At 46.6% G+C, this 23133-nt stretch overlaps 2 protein-coding genes across 4 annotated transcripts; both read left to right on the top strand.

The window, feature by feature from the left end:
* Window positions 1-1284: 1284 nt before the first annotated feature.
* LOC100037643 (17.9 kDa class I heat shock protein) lies at window positions 1285-2240 on the top strand. Its single transcript, XM_044519816.1, has one exon. It carries the CDS (start codon window positions 1537-1539, stop codon window positions 2008-2010), a length of 474 nt encoding a protein of 157 aa, XP_044375751.1. The 5' UTR covers window positions 1285-1536; the 3' UTR covers window positions 2011-2240.
* Window positions 2241-2916: 676 nt separating this feature from the next.
* On the top strand, window positions 2917-22120 carry LOC123097954 (protein ENHANCED DOWNY MILDEW 2). Of its 3 annotated transcripts, XM_044519814.1 has the most exons (10): window positions 2917-4020; window positions 4101-6010; window positions 6108-6189; window positions 19309-19355; window positions 19701-19747; window positions 20426-20519; window positions 20624-20710; window positions 21031-21341; window positions 21428-21499; window positions 21588-22120. In XM_044519814.1, exons 2-10 carry the CDS (start codon window positions 5963-5965, stop codon window positions 21700-21702), a joined length of 903 nt encoding a protein of 300 aa, XP_044375749.1. In that variant the 5' UTR covers window positions 2917-4020; window positions 4101-5962; the 3' UTR covers window positions 21703-22120. The 3 variants fall into 3 exon arrangements, with proteins under 3 accessions (XP_044375749.1, XP_044375748.1, XP_044375750.1); XM_044519813.1 differs by having other exon boundaries at window positions 2917-6010; XM_044519815.1 differs by lacking the exons at window positions 2917-4020; window positions 4101-6010; window positions 6108-6189 and adding an exon at window positions 14650-14794.
* The last annotated feature ends 1013 nt before the right edge of the window (window positions 22121-23133 follow it).

Genomic DNA, 23133 nt, shown 5'->3' with positions numbered 1-23133 from the left:
TGCATATTGTGTATTGGGCCCGCCTCCTAGTTCCTGTATAGTTGAGGTCCGTGGCCCACCTTTGTACATCATATATACGTGCCTATGCACAAAGAGCAATACATCGTGCAATCATACAACGACGATGTTAGGTGGACTAGGACACTCACCGGGGGTAGGACGGAGTCACGGAGGACATGGGTTGGTGCGGAGCAACATGGAGTCATGGTGAAGTGGATGGGGAGGGGAGGAATAGGAAATGGGAGAGGGGGAATAGGAGATGGGCCGTGCTGATCAGAGGGAAGGCTCGCTGGTGGCAGTGGACCAGGGCGCCATGGATGTGGAGGATCGGGATCTGGGAGGGAGAGTGGTGTCGGGGAGGACGAGAGCAGCGGCGAATCCAAAGGAATGACAGGATGGGGCGGGGATTTGGGTATAGTACGACTGAAGGGTGAGGGATTTGGGTGGAAATGTTCCAATGGTCAATTTCCTGGCAGCGAAACGAGTTAAACCCGAAATTCACAAATGAAATCCATGAAATCCGGGTGCCAAACGAGCTGTAAGAGATATCATAATAATATCCATGCAAAAAGAAAAGAGAGAAATTGTAATAAGTAAGCTAGTTGAGAATGGCTATGGAGCGGACGTTCATTGATTGTGGCATGAATATAATCCTGACTTTGTTTTTTGGTTGGTCAATAGCGACTGAGCTAAGCGATATTAAGTAATGGAATGTAATTTGCAGGTAAAAATATATACCCAAAATGTGTATGTTATACAAGATTTCAATATGTGTATTAAATACTTTTTCTAACATATTTATTATTTTCTTCCTACTCCCTATATCCGGAAATACTTGTCGAAAAAATGGATGTTTCTAGACATAATTTAGTCCTAGATACATCCATTTCTAACCATTTTCGCGACAAGTAATTCCGGACGGAGGGAGTACCATGTTATAAGAGCATTTTTTTACATTAATGTAGTGTTAAAAACGTTTTTATATTATTATGAGACGGAGGGAGTAATTCTCATCTATTTTCTCCGTCTCATAATATAAAATTTTTCTGCAAGCTAATAAAGTCTCATCTAACTCCTACACTACTTGATTAACCAAAAAAATTCCCTACAAATCTTCGTGTAAAATCCAACGGTGTATGAGCTAGATTAGAATAGTCACAGTTTTTAAAATAAGGACCAGTGCATCTTTCCTGAAAAAAGAAAAAGGAGCAGCGCAAATCTACTGCAGAGCCCAGAAGCTGCTCGTGTCTTCTGCACGACACCGGACCAAACCAATCCCGGCCCAACCAACGAACACAATCCAGTGACCTCGAGTCTTCACGGGAAGACGATAGAATTCTCCAGAAGTGCTTTCTCCTTCTCCACCGTTCATCCCCAGCTCTCTATAAATTCTTCCCCGTCCAGATCGGCAGAAACCCAAGAAAGTTCGAACAAAGCACCGATCAAAGAACGATCCCTCCCAAATCAATAGCTCACACTTCCGATTCCAACAAATCAGTCGATTCCTTCCACCAGCAGCTTGAATCCCCACCGACAATGTCGCTGATCCGCCGCAGCAACGTGTTCGACCCCTTCTCCCTCGACTTCTTCGACCCCTTCGACGGCTTCCCCTTCGGCTCCGGCAGCAACAGCAGCGGCAGCCTCATCCCGCGCACCTCCTCCGACACGGCGGCCTTCGCGGGCGCGCGCATCGACTGGAAGGAGACGCCCGAGGCGCACGTGTTCAAGGCGGACGTGCCGGGGCTGAAGAAGGAGGAGGTGAAGGTGGAGGTGGAGGACGGCAACATCCTCCAGATCAGCGGCGAGCGGAACAAGGAGCAGGAGGAGAAGACCGACACCTGGCACCGCGTGGAGCGCAGCAGCGGCAAGTTCCTCCGCAGGTTCCGGCTGCCGGAGAACGCCAAGGCGGAGCAGGTGAAGGCGTCCATGGAGAACGGCGTGCTCACCGTCACCGTGCCCAAGGAGGAGGCCAAGAAGCCCGAGGTCAAGTCCATCCAGATCTCCGGCTAGAGCGATGAAGTGGAGTGCAGAGCAGTGGCGTGGAGTCTCGCCCCGGTCGTCGTGATAAAATAAAATCAAGAAGAGTCCGGCCGTCTGTGCGTGCGAATGGTCCAATGTTGCAGTCAGTGTTTTGAGTCTCTCGTGTCAGTGTTTTGAGTCCGGTTTGTTGTTTGTTCTTCAGTCTGTACTGGCTCTGTACTCCATCAGCAACTGAGTAAATTCATTACCTTCTCTGCTAATTTGTGAATGGCCGTGCTGATCGTAGAATGTTCCTGACTCTCACAACGGTGTCTTGTCAGCGTTCCGTATCGTCAAAAGGGCCGCGGACTTCCGGTCCAGCAGCTAGCTAGGCCCAAGTTCGCTCGTGCCTCCGCCGCCGCCGTCACCGTGCGCCGCGGCCCCATCTGCGTCAGGCGCCGGGCACCCCGCGTACGGTATGCACCTTACAGGCCTTCGGCGACCGTTCCATTGCCACCGCGGGCTGGTTGGGCTAGCGAGGCTTCTCGTCGTGCTCCCACCGTCCCAGACCGCCGGCGGCCTCCCCTGTCTGGCCACATCATACATCTCCCGCCTCCTCGCCGTCAGCTGCATATGCGAGGAACCGCGAGACGAGGTCGCCGAGGAGATCTCGGCTCCGTTTTCCTCAGTCGCGATGCAGCCGGGCGGTGGGCGTTGGCATGTCCACCGCGTCCGCAAGGTGTTCGGCGCATTGCGCGACCGCGCCCTCGACGAGAGCCCACTGGCGTCAGCGCACTCATGGACACGTGTTATTCAGCTAATCTTGTCTACTTGTTGCTTGTGCTGTCGTGCGTTTACCAGGGACGGGAATTTCAGAAGCTGGAATCCGGAAGATTGTTCCAATAGGTGGAGGCAGATACAGGCAGAGCCCCTCCTCTCTACCTGCTTCTCTCTAATGCGTGTATGAACCTGATGCAGTGGTTAATTGTCTTGTTGGGATGCAGATGAAGCAGCTGGAAGCCACACAGAGGATCTCTTCCTGCGTTCATCCAGCTTAGTCCTCCCACCTCTAGTTTCGTACCTAAATGTTTTGATTTTGAATGTACTCCATCTGTTTCACCGTGACAATTTTCATCTCATGGTAGCTATCCATTGACGTAATCAAGACTGCAATTCACTTTTCCCACTGTTGCTTTTGCTTTTAGAACTTGGGAGGAAAAAATGAATTGGCTACAACATTTCTTTCATACATGTTATTCTCTTCATCTCATTAACATAAATTCCATTCTAGCTCCATGAACACAACATTGCAGAGCCTTTACTTTGCTACTGATGCAACTTCAGAGCAAATAGCACCTTACACCAAGTAGTTTGCAACTTGTGTCACTATACTAGGTTATGCAAGAGTTTTCACTCTGCACCATGTTCTGCTCAGTAATATTGCACTTTGCACCATGTCCGGCAAAAAAACATATTAATTTTTCTTTTTGAAAAGATTAACATGAGCATATGAACTTGGGAAACTGAATTTTCATGTATCTGCAAGACATCTAGTTTAGACAGGAGTCATTATATGAATCACTTAGTTTGAGTTATATGCATTATTTAAATAAGATGGTAAAATAAATTGTAAAATGGGAGAGTTAATGCTGTAACTTTTTAGCTTTAAGTAACCGCTTTTTATGAGTTTCTTCTGTCTCCTACATTTATTTTGGACTCTTATGTCCATGTACATGTCGAGAACATGACAGTTGGGTGCATTTGATATTAATCTTACTATAATTTTGTCTCCAAATCATCTTCACAAAATATCTAAGGTATCTTCACAAGATGGTGTTTGGTACATGCATGTGCTCATGTGGCACCAAATGTACCGGACTTCACTTCACACACTAAGAATTAGATCTTTGTTCACTGACAAGCACATGCCATGTAAACTAAGTTATGTTCAACTTGTTTCTTAATTAAAATGTGTTTGTGCTTAACTTTATTACATGTGCATGTCTAATAAATTCGATTCCATTCCAGGTACATCTCAAGATGTACTAAAACTATGAAAGGGTTAGAAGTCAACCATAAAACTCATAATAGGAGTTAACTACCATATTTGTGCATGTCTAATAAATTCGATTATGTTTCAGGTACATCTTAAGGTGTACTCCTCTGACCCCATTTACATGGTGCACACATGTTCCGAGGTCCAACTTTGACCATTAATTTGACTAGCAAAACTTGGGCTCTGTATTACAACAATTATACAATTCAATCCATATTAAAGAGTAATTTCCAGTGGTATAATTTTTATGATATTTAATCAGCACATCATAGATTAAAAAAATGATGGTCAAAGTTTAATCGCGACGAGGGTGCGATGTAAATAGAGACGCATGGAATACTAAAACGACGAAAGGGGTAGAAGTCAACCAAAACTCATATATCTCGCTTACATAAGAATGGCAATGCTTCAATTATTTAGTTTCAAAGAGAAATCCTTTGCCTGATGCATGCTTCATGACAAAAAGAAAGTGGACTATTTATGAGTGATTTTCTTCAGGTAAAATTTTGTATTACAGAGCCCCCCCCCCCCCCCCCCCCCTGTATAGGCTTGTATACAAATATATTTTTGTGCAATCTAGCATAACTATTTATACTTAGTTGAGTTTGATAACTATTTATACTTAGTTGAGTTCGATCCTTGAACTATCTTATTTCTTAAATCAGGCCCTCATAATGGTCTGATTTTGACTATTAACAGGTTGATAGGGTAGTTAAACCTTGCCACATAGGACTACCAACTAGTCAGCAATTCACTATGTGCACAAGAACCGGTCAAGTTTACTGTCTGGGACTCGCCGGCCTCCCCTACAGTTTTCAGATCGAAAAGAGATCTGGTCAGAGTGAGAATTAGGTGGTAGGATTGGCCCAACTAAGAAGAGGGGTCTAGGCTCCTCCTTCAGTTGTAATCTCTCCTGAAAAGATGCTTCAATTATCTAACTGTACAAGAAATATCGTTCAAGATCTTCGCATTTTGCATGTTCAAGATATGCAAAGCTACTGCTGCAAAGAAAGACTTCTATGAAGAACCGGTGCTGCTCTACATTGAGAACTTAAAATCGTTTTTATTGAGACAGTCTTATTGATCACTGGTTTTTCAGTCACCCAGCCACCACCAACTGGCTTCATCAATTGAACTGGGTGGACTAGTTGGCTTCAGTGGTGGAACCTGGTATTTAGTAGGTATGCTGCATGTATATGTATACGTGGGCTACAAAAAATGAGAACTTCACCCATGTGTTCTTGGTACGTTCTTTAGAGCTTGCAATCTCATATGCTAGCCCAATCTGCATTGCCAACCCAAATTTCCAGGGTCCAACGGTCTAACACTCACTGTTGATGCTTAGGGCATGTTTTCATAGCCACACCTTGTCGAAGTTTGCCAGAGGTATGGCAGTTCGGAAGGGTACACTTTATTTGTACTGCTACAACTGTGGCATGCGACACTTCCTTTGCAGCATACCCCACTTGTTATAATCTCTTCGGAGTACCTACCTATCGTGGCTATGTGCGGGGGCCCCAGGAACCCTAGTTATTCATAGGTCGATGTGGTCATCATACATTTGTATGGTATACCTCCTCATAGTTTAGGACTACCCATCAACACCGTTTATACTTGTCATAGTTTAGTAGATAAAGCGTAGCTTAAGTCAGGTAGGAAAAGTTTTTCCTCTGAACATTCTCTCTTGTGTTCAGCCTGTAATGTAAAAGCAGCAAGAAGAAAACCTTAAGCTTCTTTTGGCAACATGATTTCCAATCACTCAAATGCTAGTAATGCCTCAGAAACTTAAGCTATCTGCTATCTAAATACTGAACTGCCACCTGTGCTATGTATTCTCTAATATTGAACTTCATAATGTTCGATTGTTGTCTTGTTGCTGCCCTGCCTCGGCACTTTTTTGCAAGTTTGACCATTGTTTGACACTTGTTTGTTGTTGGCTGTTGCTACATGGAAAATGGAGCTTGGGGTCCAGATCAATGCTTCAAACCTGCAAAGGTGATGTACTGATGTGTTGCTTCATTATTAATTTAACGGTATTCACATTGTATGCTTATTAACATTCTATCCTTTTGGACTTTTGGAGTTTGAATAGGGCATCAGCAATTCAGCATTAGAAGTTGGCGACTTGGAGGTTTGGAGCTGCTTCGGTATGATCAGGGAAAGAGGGCAGCAAGGTAATCTGCTGTCCTAGCAACCACACATATTTGTTAATGACTAAAGAAATAGTAAAATGTACCACCACATTGGTGCATTTTAAACATGCCGAATTTACGTATCAGTATCGGCCTGATAATGATCTACACGTATCCGTATCGGTGCTGCATATGGTAACACGGTCTCTTCGCCCATAAAAACTGAATATGCTTCAGATGTAGAGAAGTCAGGTGTTGTCCAGGAATAGGTCTGTGAGGACTAGTTCACGGATCGAGCTCTATTCATGGCGAAATGCGAATTACAGAGGATTTCGGAGGAGGGAGGTCCTCGCTTACAAGTCACGCACGCCACACACCCACTAGCCGTTTTGCCAGCCGCTGCCGAATCCTATCTATTCCCAGGTATAAGTACATACGCAGATTTAGGCCCACTCCGGCCCAGCAAGCCGAGACTCTTGGGCCGTGCTTCTGTTTGAACTCCTTTTTGGCGCTTGCCCTGGTCGCTGACAATCCCTCCTCCCTTAGACACGGCTTGACCCCAAGCCGGTGCCCGGGGAAACTTTTGCTGTAGTGTAATCTTGTCTTCCCACATTGCCATATCCACTTGGCGAAGCATTCCATTTGACTAGGACTTGGACGATTGAATCGGAGCCTCGACGAACCACCCGTTGCTGCAAAACTTGCTCTGGAAACTGGAACTGATCGTCAGGTGAAGGAAGCTGAGATAGTACCTGACAGTCGGGTGCAAGCACCCTCCTGAGCAGCGACACATGGAACGCGGGGTGTACTTTGCTTGCCGGCGGCAGGTCCAATCGGTAAGCCACTTCACCAACGCGCTTATGGTTTGCTCTTGGTGCCAGTGATGACTGGAGGTAGGGTTGAAGCTTGAGGAATACCTTGTCGCTCACTTCAAAGTCGCGATCAGAACGATGTTTATCAGCCTGGATCTTCATTCGTTGTTGGGCACGGAGCAGATGTTGTTTAACTGAATCCATAACCATAGTGCGGTCAATAGGCCACTGTTGCAGATCAGTGGACTGAAAGCATTATCAGCTGACAGACCAAAATGACGCGGGCAATGCCCATAGATGATCTCAAATGGTGTTTTACCCGTAGCTGAGTGCCAATTGGTGTTATACCAGAATTCACACGGTGGAATCCATTTTGCCCAACGAGACGGATGCCCACTGACAAAACAGCAAAAGAAGCACTCCACTTGCTGATTGACGCGTTCAGTTTGCCTGTCGGACTGGGGATGGCGAGCAGAACTCATTCGAAGCAGTATGCCAGATTTTTGGAACAACTCACTCCAGAACTTGCTTGTAAAAATCCGAGCACGATCAGAAACAACAGAGAGGGGCATACCATGCAGTTTGTAGACAGAGTTCAGAAATGCATCAGCCAGAGTCTCAGCCGAAAACTGGAGAACCCCGACGACCTCGACGGCGATCTTTTCCGGCGGGACGGCGGCTCGTGCGGCTGTTTGGCGGGTCGCTCTGTCTGGTCCTGGTGGTGGCTGCGTCAGGTGGATCTGAAGCTGGAGCACGTGTGGCAGCTTCGGGTGGATCTGGTGGCAGCTGCTTGTGGTGGCATCTTCGTGCAGCCGGATCCGGAGCTTCGGGGTGGCAGCCCGTGCTCCTCGCCTGGTGGTCCTGGTCTGGTGATGTGCGCCGCGCCGGCTGCGGCTCTTCGTCGGTGGCTTGACTCGGGAGGCTGCCGGATCTGGCCGGGCTCAGTCGGTTTCGGCTCGCTGGTACTTCTGGCCGGCGGCGAGATTTGTGGTGGCTTCTGCTTGGTCATGGCGCGATGGCTTCGTGGGAGGTGCGCGGGCTAGCGGAGGTGCAATGCGTGGGGTTGTGGTGTTGGGCGGTGCTTCGGGCAAAAGCTTGTCGGGCTCTTACCGGCCAACGGCGTCGGCGCCCATGGACGTCGTCTCACCTCCTTGGAGGCGCCGCCTAGGAGTTCTCTCCTTGCACACCCTCGGATCCAGTTCTTCGGGTGAAAGCCTAAGACCCGGTTGGGTCGGACGATGGCGTCGGCATCGTCGCTTCCCTCTTTGGGGCGTCGTCTTGAAGAACTTTGGATCCCGTTTGCGCGCTTCATGGGCTAGACGCTCGCGACATTGCAGTCGGCAGGTGCCTGTCCGGCGATGTGGATGCTTTGCGCGGCTTCTTGTGTGGCAACGATGGCGGCTTCGAGCGGAGTCGGGTTTGCTGCTGTGTTTTGGTAGTCGGTCTCATCCGGTGTGATCGAGGGGTCGCCGGGCCTCTCTTGTCTTCTGAAGTCGGAGCTGCTGAGGAGGCGCCTTGCGGTGACGATGACACGAGACGGGTGGTCGGTTCTGGCGCTGGCTCGGTGCAGGCCCAACGCCTTTTCTCCTGCAATGCTCGTTGACAGAGTCGGAGCTGCCTGGTCGCCGGTGCGTGCAGTGGACTGTTTGGCATTGGCCGGCTCAGGCCTCTACGTTGTCTGCGGTAGGGGCTACATCGGTGGTCGTCGATGGTGGAGTCGGAGTCGCCCTTGCGGAGGTGTGATGACGATGGCATCGGATTGCAACCTCGACGACACTCTTCTCCTCGGCGGCGTGTGCGCGTTCTTGTGTGGGTTGCCAGGTCGCCCTGTGTGCCTTGTTTTTGCGGGTGTGTTGTGCCGGTTTTCGCCTGGTTTTCCGTTAATTAACGGGGCAACTCTCTTCGACCTTTTTTAATGAAAAGAAGTAAGTAGTGTACCCATTTCTTTGGTTCTGCAGAAACCATGCACCTTCGATAGTTCAATGCACTGATCGACTCTCTCTGTTTGCCCATCTGATTGAGGGTGATAGGCAGAACTATATCTCAAGTCCACCTTCATTGCCTCAAAGATTTCTTTCCATAGTTTGCTTGTAAATATCTTATCCCTATCAGAGACTATGGCAATGGGAGGCCCATGCAACTTGATCACATTATCTATAAAAGCTGCAGCTATAGACTGCACAGTGTAAGGATGGGCCATAGGGATGAAGTGAGCAAAGTTAATCAATCTGCCCACTGTTACAGTATATGTGGATTGCACTACCCCTTTCCATCAGTTCGGACTTTTGATTGCGTTGGCTAGTGCATGAAGCTTAACATGGTATCAGGGTCCAAGGTCTTGAGTTCAAGTCCTGGCTTTCGCAATTTATCCAAAAATTGCTGGTAGCTCCCCTTTTGTGTCCACGTATAGGCCTCTTGAGTCATACGTGAGTTTCGCGCGCCGTCGCTCTCTTCCGGTTGCACGTGTTGACTTGTCTTCCCCGTCACACGTGAGAGGGTGTGTTACAGTATATGTGGATTGCGTGGGCTAGTGTTGACTTGTCTTCCCCGTCACACGTGAGAGGGTGTGTTACAGTATATGTGGATTGCGTGGGCTAGTGCATGAAGCTTAACACGCACCACCACAAATATGATTTCTTTGCCATTAGATTTGGGAAGCCCCTCCACAAAATCCATGCTCAGATGTGTCCAGGCCATGTCAGGAACATGGAGAGGATCCAAAAGCCCTGGAGAATGACTGTGCTCTCCCTTGTTTTTCTGACAGACAGGACACTCGGTCACAAATTGCTCAATTTCTTTTTTCATGCCTGGCCAATAAAAGAAGTTTTTCGTCCTGCTATAAGTAGCTTTCATGCCACTATGATCTCCCAAAGCAGATGAATGTAATGCTATCTTGAGAGCTTGATCACTGCCCACATAAACCTTCCCCCTTTATGTCTGATAATCCCACCTTCGAAGGAATTATTATTTGCTTCATGAGTAGGCAGCACTAATAATTCTTCCATTAGTTTCTTACAAACAGTGTCTTCCTCATAGGATTTTTCCATTTCCTCTGTCCACTTAGGAGTAACCAAGGAAATTGCCATCAGAGAATGTTTTCTGGACAAAGCATCAGCTACTGTGTTTTCTTTTCCCTTCTTTTACTCTATCTGGAGATCAAATTCTAACAGTTTGAGCATAAGCTTCTGTTGAATGTTACCAGAAACCCTTTGATCTGCCATAAACTTCAAACTCTGGTGGTCAGTCTTGATAATCAACTTGTGTCCAATTAAATAGTGTCTCCATTTTTTTAAAGCTTCAATGATTGCCAGGGCCTCTTTCTCATATGTTGATAAGAGACAATTCTTTGGGCATAGTACAGAACTATAATATGCCAATGGTCTGCCCTTCTGCATAAGCACAGTTCCTACACCCTGCCCAAGGGCATCTGTTTCTAGTACAAAAGGAGAAGTGAAATCTTTCTTTTTCTTCAAGAAAATGCAAAGACTTTGCGTTTCATTTCATTGAAAGGATAGAGTTTGGTTACAACTTACAATCTCCTAAGAGGCAGGAGCACAGAAAAAAAAGTTACAATCAATGAACATCCCAGGTTGCTGGCAGTATCACTCGAAGTCCCCGTGCACCTGCTCTAGCCCAGAGCGTCGCCTCGGTCTTGATCTTGTCAACAAGGGTCTGGACGGAGGGCTGGACACCTTCGAAGATGCAATCCTTTCGATGCTTCCAGATCATCCAGGGCGTGAGTAGGGTAATGGAACCCAGGCCCTTGCGCAGCTGCTTTGGTGTGTTCTGTTTTGCGCTCAGCCACCAGTGCATGAGCGCGTCCTCCTGGTTTGGGGCAGCGACTGTCATCCTCAGCCAAGCGAGGATCTCATGCCAAGTGTGTTGGGCGAAGGGGCACTCCAGGGGTAGGTGCCGCATGGTTTCTAGGGCCTGATCGCAGAGGGGACAGCGGGTGTGGTGCTACAGGCCATGCCGGACTAGCCGTTCCGCACTCCAGGAGAAGTGAAATCAGGGAGGGCTAAAACTGGAGCTGTGGCCATTGCTTGCTTAAGCTGTTGAACAGCTATGTCTTGCACATTTGTCCATTTGAAATTTCCCTGTTTGAGCATTTCATGAAGTGGCCTTGCAATTAACCCAAAATTTTGAACAGATCTTCTATAGTAGCCACACAATCCCAAGAAACTTCTTAACTGTGTTAGAGAAGTTGGAGTAGGCCACTCAGTAACTGCACTTACTTTCTCAGGGTATGTGGAAAGCCCCTGCTCATTTATGATATGACCCAAATTATCTACCTGAGGAACAGCAAACAAGCACCTGGACATTTTAACTGACAACTGATGCTCCTCAAGCAGTTTAAACACTATTCCCAAGTGTTCTAAGTGTTCTTCCAGACTTGTGCTAAACAGCAAGATATCATCAAAGAAAACCAATATAAATTTCCTCAAGTACTTGCCAAAAATTGCATTCATCAGTGCCTGAAATGTGCTAGTGCATTGTACAATCCAAAGGGCATAACCAGATATTCAAAATGGCCAAAGTGTATTCTGAAAGCAGTTTTGGGCACATCTTCCTCATTCATCCTAATTTGATGATAGCCTGATCTTAAATCCAGTTTTGTGAAAAACTTTGCTCCATCTAATTCATCCAGGAGGTCCTCAATGACAGGTATGGGAAATTTGTCCTTGATAGTTATGGAATTCAAATCCCTAGAATCAGTGCAAAGTCTCCAAGTAGCATCTTTTTTAGGAACAATAATAACTGGAGAAGCATAAGGGCCCTGACTAGGCCTGATAACCTTGGATTTCAACAGCTGATGGACCTGTTTATCCACTTCATCTCTGTGCTTATGAGGGATTCTGTATTGCCTAATGTTTGGTGGAGCAGCATTGGGCTGAGGATTGATCTTGTGGTCACAACTTCTAACTGGAGGAAGTCCCTCAGGTTCTGCAAAAACTTCGGGATGCTGTGCAATTAATTGTTCTACTTCAGGAGGGTGACATGTGCCTGAGGTTTGGAAAAAGAAATATCCCCGATCAGGAATAGTGCATAACCAGAAGTTCCAGCAGTGACCATAGAAGCTAACTCAGCACCAGGGATCTCGGTTGCAGCAGCAAAGGAGTTACAAGCAGGAACAGTAATTTGTTGCCCATTCTTCTTCATAAGGATTTGCTTGTTGTCATTATCAAAGGCCACAGGGCTACTTTGCCAGACCAATGACCATGTCATACCCTGGTAAATCTAAAATCCTGAAAGGATGTGCAAACTGTTCTTTGCCGATTTGGAATTTAGTGGGGACATAAGCACCAGACCACAATATACCCCCACCTGCTACTGTCACAGCTCTAGATTTATCTTTCAATATAGTGCAGTTTGTGGTCAGTGTAAATTTCAAGTTCAGAAATGTTGAATTGCTCCCAGAATCCACTAGCGCAACTGCTTGCTTGCCCCCAATCTGGACCAGCACAGATAATGTGCTTACTCTGGCAGTGCTCATGGCCTGCAAAGAAATTTGCATACAGTTCTCCTCAGCATTTGGTTGCTCTGGCTGATCTATTTCAGTCATTTCTTCTGGTTCTTCTGTAGTTGGTAATTCAGTGGGGTCTTCTCCCGTTAACAAATTAATAACAGGGGCCTGTTTGCATTTATGTCCATGAAACCAACTGTCCCCACATCGCCAACACTTACCAGGTTCTCTAGCTCTCTGTATGACCATTGGTTGTGTTGCTTCGGCTCCTTCATCCACAATTGCACCTGGCTGTTTATAATATGGAGTTGTATGTCTTTGTGTACCAGATGTCAGAGGATAAGGTTTCCTGGCTGGAGTAGCCTGTTCAATATCAACAGCCAACCAATATGCATCAGTTAAAGTTTCAGGTCTCAGTGGCCTTAACAGAAACTTAGTTGTTGCTCTCATTCCATTCACATAACACTTTACAAACCACATTTCTGTTAAATTTGGATTATCCTCCTGCACCTGAGCCATTAGATCTTCAAACTGATCTGTATATTCAGCAATAGAGAGACTATTTTGCTTGAAAGCATTGAATCTTTCCACAAGATCATAGGTACTGGAAGCAGAAAAACGGTGCAGAATTTCAGCACAGAACTGGCCCCAGGTATACTGCTTCTTCAAAATGCCCGCTCTCCTTAACCAGACATCAGCTCTCCCCACAAAGTACATCTGTGCTAATGATATCTTATATTCTGGAGGTGCCCCAGCCATTTGAAAGTACTTTTCTGCTTGCCTAATCTACCCTGCTGGATTAGTGCCATCGAACTGAGGGAATTCCATCCTAGGGTTCTTGGTCATGGATTTGAGGAACTGAGCTCGCATATCGCTTTCAAATGCTTCGGGAAGTCTTCCCACCGGAGACGGTTCCCTTGCTGCTGTATTTGATTGAAAGCAGGCGTCCTAGTAGTCCTTGTGGGCGCTATTGGTGAGCCCTGAACAGAGGGTCTATCTTGAAATTGTAGCGGTCCAAAGCCCCGGTGGAGCTGATCGTCTGTCAGTCTGGATAGGAGGCAGTTCGTTGCCTGTTAACAGTGCAAACGGACTAGTTTTCTCTTGCTCCATGAATAATCTCCTCTTAAGTTCTTCAGCGAGAGGACGCTGCTGTTCGTCCCCCCCTTCCTTCTGAATTTCCTCAACTTCTGGGGATTTTTCCTGATGTGGCTCTTGGGCGTGTGCTGTTGAAGGAGGAACCACTGATGTGGATGGGGCTGCTGCGCTGAGAGTTTTGAGCACTTCTGTGATCATTGTGAGCTGTCCTCCAAGTGCTGCTACTGCTGCTTGCACCCCGGAAATCACCTTTGTCATCGTATCCTGCTTGAAGTTGGTAGCCTGGATGTCCTTCCGCAGCAAATCCACCTCCTCTCGCAACCCTGTGGTCTCTTCCCGATTGGCCGCAACATCCTCCTTGAGATGCAGCAGTTCTGCCAGATCCGTCTCATCCACGCTTTGCTTCGAACGCCCCATGACTGGCCAGAGTGGAGAGGAATTTTACGACCGCACACGTCAGCAACCTGAACCACATGGACAGATCCTGCCGCCGCCAACACGAACGCCACCCTACAACACCACCCGTACGTGAACCTGGGATTTCACCACCTAGACAGTGTGTCCCGGCAACCAGTTCCGCCTCACGAGCTGCCGTCGAATTTCGACCGCCTCCAACGCCACCAAGCACCACCTCCAACGCCCCCCCAAAAACCGCCCCAACGTCCACAATCACCGCCGCCGCCGGAAACCAGGGTGGGAGAAGGGGAAAAAAATCAGCTTGTCACCGCGCGATCTCGCCGCCGAGGAAACGCCTGGCTCATGATACCGATTTGTCACGCCCTGGATGGGATTGGGAAAGTAGACCAGGGTAAGGACTAGGGTTTGAGAGGAATTGGGGATCGAATCAGCCAAGCCGAGAGGAATTCTCCAAGTGTACTGTAGCAGTATAGCTGTAAAGTATAGTGTGTTTTGGTCAAAATGGTAATAGCATACCCACGCAGGGGCTCATCTGGCTCTTATATAGCCATGACAACTAGTGAAGCGATACAGTAACTTAAACACTAGTGACTCGGTGAAAATAAGGCGAGCACCGCGAGCCGTTGGATCCTTTCCTGGTGTTGCCTCCTAGCCACCGGATAACTGAATGAATAGGTGTGACACCTGACAGCCTCCGATATACAAGGACCAAGCCCTGGTCCTAGGGTTACCCCTTCCGCCGCAATCCCTTCCCGTACCTCTCTCTCTCTCCCGTCTCCATCCAACTGCGTGTCTCTTCCTACCTCGCCGTCTTCTCTCCCCTCCGTCCGCCCCTTTAGCCCGATATCTCTGATGGCAGGTATGCATTTTTGTTTAATTACTTCCATGTTAGTTCTGTACATTCCCGTTGCGGTGCTGCCATACATGGCATTTTTTTTCTAGTAATTGTGTATTATGATTTGGGGGAAGTTTGCCCATTTGGACATAGTTGGCATAATTACTGAAGTGATCAGCCTGAGTGTGATATCCCACTAAGAGAGGAAGGGGAAATCACAGATTGGCAGGATAAATTGCAGCAAGGGATGAGAAGAACAGAGAACAAGCGAGAAAACAGAGAGCAGGTGAGAGTTTCAGTCATAGGCATACAGGGACAGCGACTCAGCCCAAATAACTCACGCGCACACTCACAGCGGGACCTCTGGTCCATACACCCAGTCCACACTGGACTCCTGTAGTTCATCTATCTGGCAGGTGGTCCCCTTCGATTCTGTATCCCAGTTGTCTTCGACATCCTGGACTGGTATCTCTTGGTCCGCCTTCGTCACTGATCTCTGCATGCATAGGTGGTGTAGGCGTGACACTAGCCCCCGCTTGAGCAAGATCATCATCCCAAATTGGTGCCTCTGGAAACCGTTGCTTGAGGGTGTAGTAATCCTCCCAGGTAGAGCAATCTGCTGGCAAATGTGACCATTGTACCAGAATTTCCTTTCTAACCAACCTGCGTTGAAGGATGGCGAACGGAGTAGAGCCCGAGGAAGGAACCTGCAGGTGAGCTGACAGATCAGTGAAAACCGGAGTGTAGTTCGGTGTAAAAGGCTTCAGTTGAGAGACGTGGAATACAGGATGCACCTGGGCCGCCTCAGGAAGTTCCAATTCGTATGCCGCAGCGCTAATGTGTTGCACAATCTGTAGGCACCAAAGAGCTTGAAGGAGAGCTTAGGGCATGGACGATTAACCACAGATTTCTGTGCATAAGGTTGCAGTTTTAGGAGCACCTGGTCACCCTCGGAGAATTCGCGGTCAGTCCTGTTCTTGTCAGCGTATGCCTGAAGATGTTATCGGAGCAACTCAGTATGGTCCTGCTCATCCATCACCAGTTCATGCGCTGATGAGTCCTCTGCAACGGTAATATTTGCAATGCTCCAAAATTTGGTTCCGCCCCATATAGTGCCTTGAATGGTGAACGCCCAATGGCAGAGTGGTAACAAGAGTTGTACCAAAACTCGGCCATTGCTAGCCAACAATGCCAGTGTTTTCGACGATCTTGCACAGCGCAATGTAAGTAATGTTCCACGCATTGATTCACCCATTCACTTTGTCCATCTGTCTGCGGGTGGTACGGAGAAATGTAGTTCAGTTTGCTGCCAACGGCTGTGAGCAGAGCCCTCCAAAAATTACTGGTGAAGATGCGATCACGGTCAGACAATGGATAATGGCACACCGTGCAAACGAACCACCATCTCCAGGAAGGTTTTGGCAACAGATGCAGCAGTGAAGGGATGCTTTAACGGAATGAAATGCGCGTACTTTGTCAGGCGGTCCATGACGACCAGTATGACATTGTAGCCATCTGACATTGGCAGACCTTCAATAAAATCCATCGTGAGGTCTTGCCAAGTTCCTTTGGTGGTGGCAGTGGTTGTAGCAGGCCAGCTGGCTTAGTGTGCTCATGCTTTGATTGTTGACAAGTCTGTCATTGCTTGACAAAAATTTCAACTGCCAGTTCAGACCCGGCCAGTAGAATAGCCTACGAACTTGTTGATAGGTTGCATTGGTGCCTGAGTGGCCACCAACTGCGCTGTCATTTTAGTGATGCAATCAGCTTGGTCTGCAGAGCTAAATTAGCACCAATCATCAGACGCCCTTTGTACTTGATGATACTCTGTTCCAAACTGAACCAACGATCATTGGAAGATTTCACAGTCAATTCTTGCAGCAATTCAGTACTGTCCTGGTCATTGTCGTATGGCAATAACACTTCCTGTAGCCAATCTGGGCGACAAGTTGAGAGGCCATCCAGGATAAACAAATGTCCCACTCTTGACAACGAATCCACGGCACTATTGTCCACCCCTCATTTGTATTTGAAACTGAACTGCAGGCCCACATGTTTTGCCATGGCTTTGCGCTGAAGATCTGAACCTATCTGCTGTTCAGTCAGACTACACAAGCTCTTATGATCTGTATAGATGACAAACGGAATGGCCCTCTTTGTAAACATTGCCTCCACTTATCGCAGTCATAATTACTGCGAGAAATTTCTTCTCGTAGATGGATAATTTATAAGCGATGGGGTACCCATTCTGCATCAGCTCGGCGCCCACCCCTGTTGCGCAAGCTTCTGTTTCAATGGCGAATGGCAGCTTGAAATTTGGCAAGGCCAAGACTGGGGTACGGGTCAGTCAGCAGATGTGTCAGGGGTTTCGTGATGATGCCATAATTCTGAACAAACTTGTGATAGTACCCTGTTAATCTGAGAGACCTTCACAGTTCTGTAGCATTGGTGGATATGGGCCATTTCTTCATTATGGCTGTTTCCTCCGGATCCGTAGCCACACCATTGTCTGAAATAATATGGACAAGATACTGAATGATGCCCCGATGGAGCACTTGGACAGTTTTGCAAAGAACTTGTTTGCACGGAGCTGCTCGGGCACAAGGCGTAGGTGTTCCAGATGAGTTTCCCATGATGGGATGTACACCAGGATGTCGTCCAAGAACACTATCACAAATTTGCGAGGGAAAGCAGCGAAGACTGAGTTCGTGACGCCCTAGAACGTTGCTGGTACATTCGCAAGAAAAGACTTGAGTTCATGATGCCCAACGTTGCTGGCACATTCGCAAGACCGAAGGGCATCACACGGAATTGAAAATGCCTGTGGTGCGTTTTGAAAGCTGTCTTTGGTTCATCTTCAGGGCGCATTCGAATCTGATGATAGCCTGCACAAAGATCTAGGTTTCAAAGAAAAACCTGGTGCCTGCGAGCTCATCGAGTAATTCGTCCACCACTATTACAGAGTTGAGCGCCTGTAGTCTATGCAGAAATGCCAAGTATCGTCTTTCTTTTTGACGAGGAGGACAGGAGACGCAAATGGGCTCATACTAGCATTTACAACTCCAGACTTGATCATTGCAGTCACTTGACGCTCTATCTCATCCATTGTGCTGCCTGTTCACCCGTGAGCATGATGTGTGAGGTTTCCGCTGTAGGAACATAGGCTCAAGAGGCCTATACGTGGACACAGAGGGGGGCAGCAACACTTTTTGGATAAATTGCGAAAGACATGACTTGAACTCAAGACCTTAGGCCCTGATACCATGTTAAGCTTCATGCACTAGCCAACGCAACCAAAAGTCCGAACCGTGTGTAACCCTTCTACGTTGCTGCCAAGCCTCACCGGCCTCAATATCACTGGAACATGTCAGTTGCAATGGATCATAGTGGTCCAAATCAGACCATAGTTGCTGCAGTTTGCTGGCGTACTCTTGGACCATTTTCTCCCCTTGCTTGAGTTCGTCCACCTTACTCTGGACCTCCATCATCATCACACTGCCAGCCCCAGAGTACATATTACTCAGTTTCTTCCAAATCGCTGCTGCATTTGCAATTGCTTCTATCATCCTAGCAATTGATGGAGAAACGGAGTTCATCAACCATTGCTGCAACCACAGGGTTGGTGGTGTTCCACACTCGCAATCAGCACTTGTTTTATCCGCAGGTTCTATGAATACTTCCTGCACAAAGTGCTCTACGCTCTTTGCACTCAAGGTTACCTTTGCCCTCCTTGACCAACTCAGATAGTTCTTGCTCTCTTCTAACGTCAGTTCATTTGGCATGAGCTCTAGCTTCAAACTTGCGTGTTCCCAGTGGTGCTTTTGAACCCATTATCCCCATTGCCATAAGATTCTGCAGCAAACTTCTTATATCGCCTTTTGTAACCAGTGTGGATTCACCCTGACCCTCCTTCTCTTGCTTATCTTGTGCTGCCTTCCTTACAGCCTCAGCGTCAGCCCCAACGATACGCATTTCTGCTGAACACAAAACAAGAACTCCCAGCTGCTCAGCAGCAACGAGACTCCTTTCTCCACCCCCTTTCTTTTCCACCCCGCAGCTGTCGTCTTCCTCCCCTAGATCACCACCGTGAGCAGCATTCAAATCCTGCACAGCCGGTTGTGCCGCCAGCCGTCTCCCCACCAGCTGGGCTCGATCCCAGTAGCCATGCCAGCTGCACGAGCCGCACAGCAGCAGTTCTCCACCTCCACACGCAGCTGGACACCCCCCCCCCCCCCCCCCCCTCACCTCAGGCTGCCTCTCTCGTAATGCCTAGCTCCGACCATATTAAGATTTGGAGGAATTTTCTGTCGTGTGTCTCCCCCTGGACACCCTCTTCTTTTTATTAACTCTTTTCGCTTTAGTCTCTGTACAACAAGATTATTACGCACCCACTCTCTCTCTCCAAAATTGTCTATCCTTTGCTACTGTGTTTTCTACCATGATCCAAACATCAACACTTTAGTTTTCTTATAGTTTGCAATTTTATGTCGTTCATATAAATTCCAATTTTCTCGTCTTTATTCCTTTGTTCTAAGCAGGAACCAAAGCTGCCATGGAGGACTATAGTGTGAGGATGGGTTTTGTGGTAAAAATACCTCTTCTTGTAAATAGCTCTTTCACATTATAGATTATGAATTTATTGGGTACATGCTAGAAAGATAATCTTCTGCCTTTTCCCTTGTGTTTCCCTAAACTTACATTGTAATGTATCATCTCAGTTCAAACTTTGCATGAGTAAATGTTAACTGATTATTATTCGAATGAAACAATTTCAAAAGGAAAGGTTCAGTACATACTAGATTTTGAAAGATATTGACGGCAATGTTGATTTGTTTAGTTTAGCCGCTCAGATTTTTGTTTTGTTTCATACTTGTACCACTACAATTCTTCTTGTTTCAATATGTATAACTAAAATGACATGCTTGTGCAGGATGATTATATTTGTGCTATTTGTGATGAGGGTGGCGACTTGATATGGTAGGCATACTCTATTTGTCTAATCTTTTTCATAATGTAGGGTATCTTTTATTTTTTTGTTCTTCTGAGGTTAATCTATGGTATTTTGGAGAGTTATATGCCACTAGTTCACATAAAAATACATAGATCGGTTGAAAAGAAAATTAGTGTTTTTTCGGTATCATGTAAAATGATTGATTATTGTAGTTCATTTATTTTGAATGGAGCTATTTGCTCATGTCATGTGTAAGGGGCTGTTTGGATTGCTGCCCACAGCCGCCCGTCCAAAATATTGGTCGTTGACCAGGCTGGTGAGGTCGTTTGGATGAGTGCCGATATTTTGGCTCGCCCAGCCCACTGCAGCGCTACTAGTGTATATCTGCGCCAACTTTTTGGTGAAGCTCGGGCGCCGAAATCGCTCGCCAATTATTGGCGTGCCCTCCGTTGGCGGGTCTGGCTCTGTCAAAAACCAAACAGCCCCTAAATATTTCCTCCACGTTCAGAGTTGCCATCGCGGCTCTAGATTGCCATTCGTCATTCTGTATACTATTTGAGTAGCCTGATTGCATAACATTGTAGCTTGCATTGCATGAACTCTGCAAGGCTATTGTTCTCAAAAGAAGTTTTGTATCCAGCGGGGCCTGCGTGCTCCCTGACTGGAGAAGGGTTGACACATATTCTTAACTTAATTCATTGTAGTTGTGATGGTGACTGTGGGAGGTCATTCCACCCAACCAAACCTACTGGTGAAGCTTCTCATTGCGACACTCTTGGTCTGAGTGAAGAACAACTGGTGCTAATTCTTTACCAAATTATTCAGTTTTATTCTTGTTTCAGTATGTCCGGTATTGGCATCTAACTTTTCATGCATATCATATTATATCGGAACTACCTGAGTTTCTGTGCGAAAATTGTGAGTCTAAGAAGCACCAGTGCTTTGTTTGCGGAGAGTTGGGATCTTCAGACCAAGGAGGAGGCGGACAGGTGTGTCTGAAAAAACATGTATTTGTACTTTGTATTTTCTGAGATATATTATATTCTGTTTGTGATGGAACTGTTACTTGATTTGCTGATTTCTTAATTCTCTATGTCATTGAGAATAATGAGAAAAAACAGTAGAGTTCTTTGAAGCTAAAGTATTGTGATTCTGTAGATGTAGGAGCCAAGGGAACAACTACTAATGATACTTGATTTTGATTGCATATAGGCTCTAAAATATTCAAGATCTTTTTGCATATGCAGTTGCGCGTCAGGATAGATCAGATTCCTTTAATTCTCCAACTTTTTGTTTGCATTTTTGTCAGGTCATCATACAGTGCAATAAAAGGGGCTGTAAGCGCTTTTACCACCCTGAATGTCTTCCACTGGACATCAATAATTTGCCAGGGGATTCATGCCCTATGCATGAATGCTACTCGTGCAAGAAAAAACATGCAACATCAAAGGGTAACAAAACAACAGGAAAAACAAAGGGAAAAGAAACGTGCAGGAAAAAACATGCAACGTCGGAGGGTAATAAAACAAGAGGAAAATCAAAGGGAAGGGGAACGTGGGAAATGGACTTGGTGCTATGCAGGCGCTGCCCCAAAGCATTTCATCGGAAGTGCTTGCCAAGGTGTGATTTATGTACCGGATAGCTCGTGTTGATATTGTCTGCTTTGATGTATCTTGTTTTGTTGACCCTTTGTGCTTGTATTGTAGGAAAATCTATGGCGGTGAAGGTGAAATACAGAGGATATGGGAGACTGCGGGTGGGACTGTGTTCTATTGCAGGTAGCTTTTGCCGTCGTCCTTTTGTCATTCTCTGTGTCCTCTGTCTGTTCTACTTTCAGAGTTTGTGACAGGTGCAAAATCTTTGCAGGGATCATGAGATGGTAGAAAATCTCAGAAGTGCAAAGAGGAACCGTATTAAGTTTCGAGAAGAAAAACCTAAAGGTGCGGCTGAAAATCAAAGTGTTGAGGATGGGAACAAGTGAAGTATTCCTGTTGCGAAAAATATGGCCGGACCTGTGGTGGCCTCCCTCCATGATTTATCTTCCAACTTGTTGGAGAAAGGAAGCTTGTCTTGGGCTCTCGGCGAATCGCAAAGAGTGAAGTGAAAACTTTGGTGTCGTCTATGACAGACAACATTTATCTGCAGTCTTGCATCATTCATGTGTTGATGTGTTGATGTGGTTTATGTCCGGTGACCGTGAAACCGCTTTTGTGTGTAGCTTGACATTGTTATTTCTTACATTGCCAGAATTTGGACATTAATCAGGTAGTATGAACCGCCATTAAGACGACGCAGATGCGAGTCATCATGATAGAAATGTGCTGGCATGTCACCGGCAGGGGTCTTTCCTCCCCTTGCCCTTATCTGGTTGGTGCTTCTAATGCTAGTTTCATTTGGTTGCCCCTGGCTTGCTGTGATGATGGATGCAGGTCACACGCAGGTGCCAATCTGAACCAGCTCAGCTGAGGGCGACACTTTGCTGGGCCGCGTTGTTTACAGTTGAGCATATCATTTTTCTGTTTGGCCAGTGCTTTGCTGAGTCTGTCATGACCGGGATGGGTTGCAACGTGGCGAGTTAAGCAACTCTGAGAGCTTACCTCAGGAAGCACTCGGTTGAGATGACACGACGGTCACAAATATTTTACTGGTGAGATGAGATTAGATGACGGGGTAGGCTTGACCTCGCAGAGCCACGCGCCTACGCCGACGCGAGAGCGACCGAGCACAAGAGCGCTTGGCTGGCACCTGGCAGCAGTCAAAAGCCGGCCACCAGCACCATCTCATCCCTGGTGGTGTCGTCAGCGGAATGGCCGGCGTCTTAAACAAAAAACGAGCACGATGGCCGGCGAGTAGAACAAAATACAAAGATTTTGTCCGATGCAGATTAGATAAGCTGCGGGCCGCGGTGAGATGGCTGCAAGAAAAGCTCGAGACTCGCGAGCCGCTCAAAATCGACTCGAATTTTAGCTTGACTCGAAAATAAACGAGCTAAGTTTGGACATTTTATGTAACTCGACTAAGAAACGAGCCGGTCTCGAGTCAATACTAGCTTGCTCGATTTTAGCGCGATAGATCGACGCCTCGACATGATATCATTATGTTGAATGATCATGCCATATATTAATTGGAAATAAGATAATTTATTACCATATATGTTGCCCTTGTCCATGATTTTCTCTAGTTTCTTTACGAACAAATATGAAAGTTTAATTAAGTGCAAAGAAGATTTAGGCCTTATTTCTTTCAAAAAATATTTAGGTCTTGGGCCAATAATTTTTTCCCAATTATATGTCTATCGCGAATCATTATATTATTTGGGTACTAAACTTTCGGTTATGAGAGAATACGTCAAAATACTTTGAAGAAATTTAGATTATCATCATCTTGATTGGAGTAATAAATTTTTAGTGCT

Source organism: Triticum aestivum, chromosome 4D (assembly GCF_018294505.1).
Source record: "Triticum aestivum cultivar Chinese Spring chromosome 4D, IWGSC CS RefSeq v2.1, whole genome shotgun sequence".
Classification (NCBI taxonomy): domain Eukaryota; kingdom Viridiplantae; phylum Streptophyta; class Magnoliopsida; order Poales; family Poaceae; genus Triticum; species Triticum aestivum.
Note: the sequence above shows the minus strand (reverse complement) of the source record. Positions and strands in the feature narration are given on the sequence as shown.

Excerpts from the sequence above, each read along its gene's own strand:
- LOC123097954 (XM_044519814.1), top strand. The coding sequence starts at position 5,963 with ATGGAAAATGGAGCTTGGGGTCCAGATCAATGCTTCAAACCTGCAAAG. Across the intron at positions 19,356-19,700 it reads GTGTGAGGATGGGTTTTGTG|GATGATTATATTTGTGCTAT; the intron begins GTAAAAATACCT and ends ATGCTTGTGCAG. Across the intron at positions 21,500-21,587 it reads GGGACTGTGTTCTATTGCAG|GGATCATGAGATGGTAGAAA; the intron begins GTAGCTTTTGCC and ends AAATCTTTGCAG.
- LOC100037643 (XM_044519816.1), top strand. The coding sequence starts at position 1,537 with ATGTCGCTGATCCGCCGCAGCAACGTGTTCGACCCCTTCTCCCTCGAC.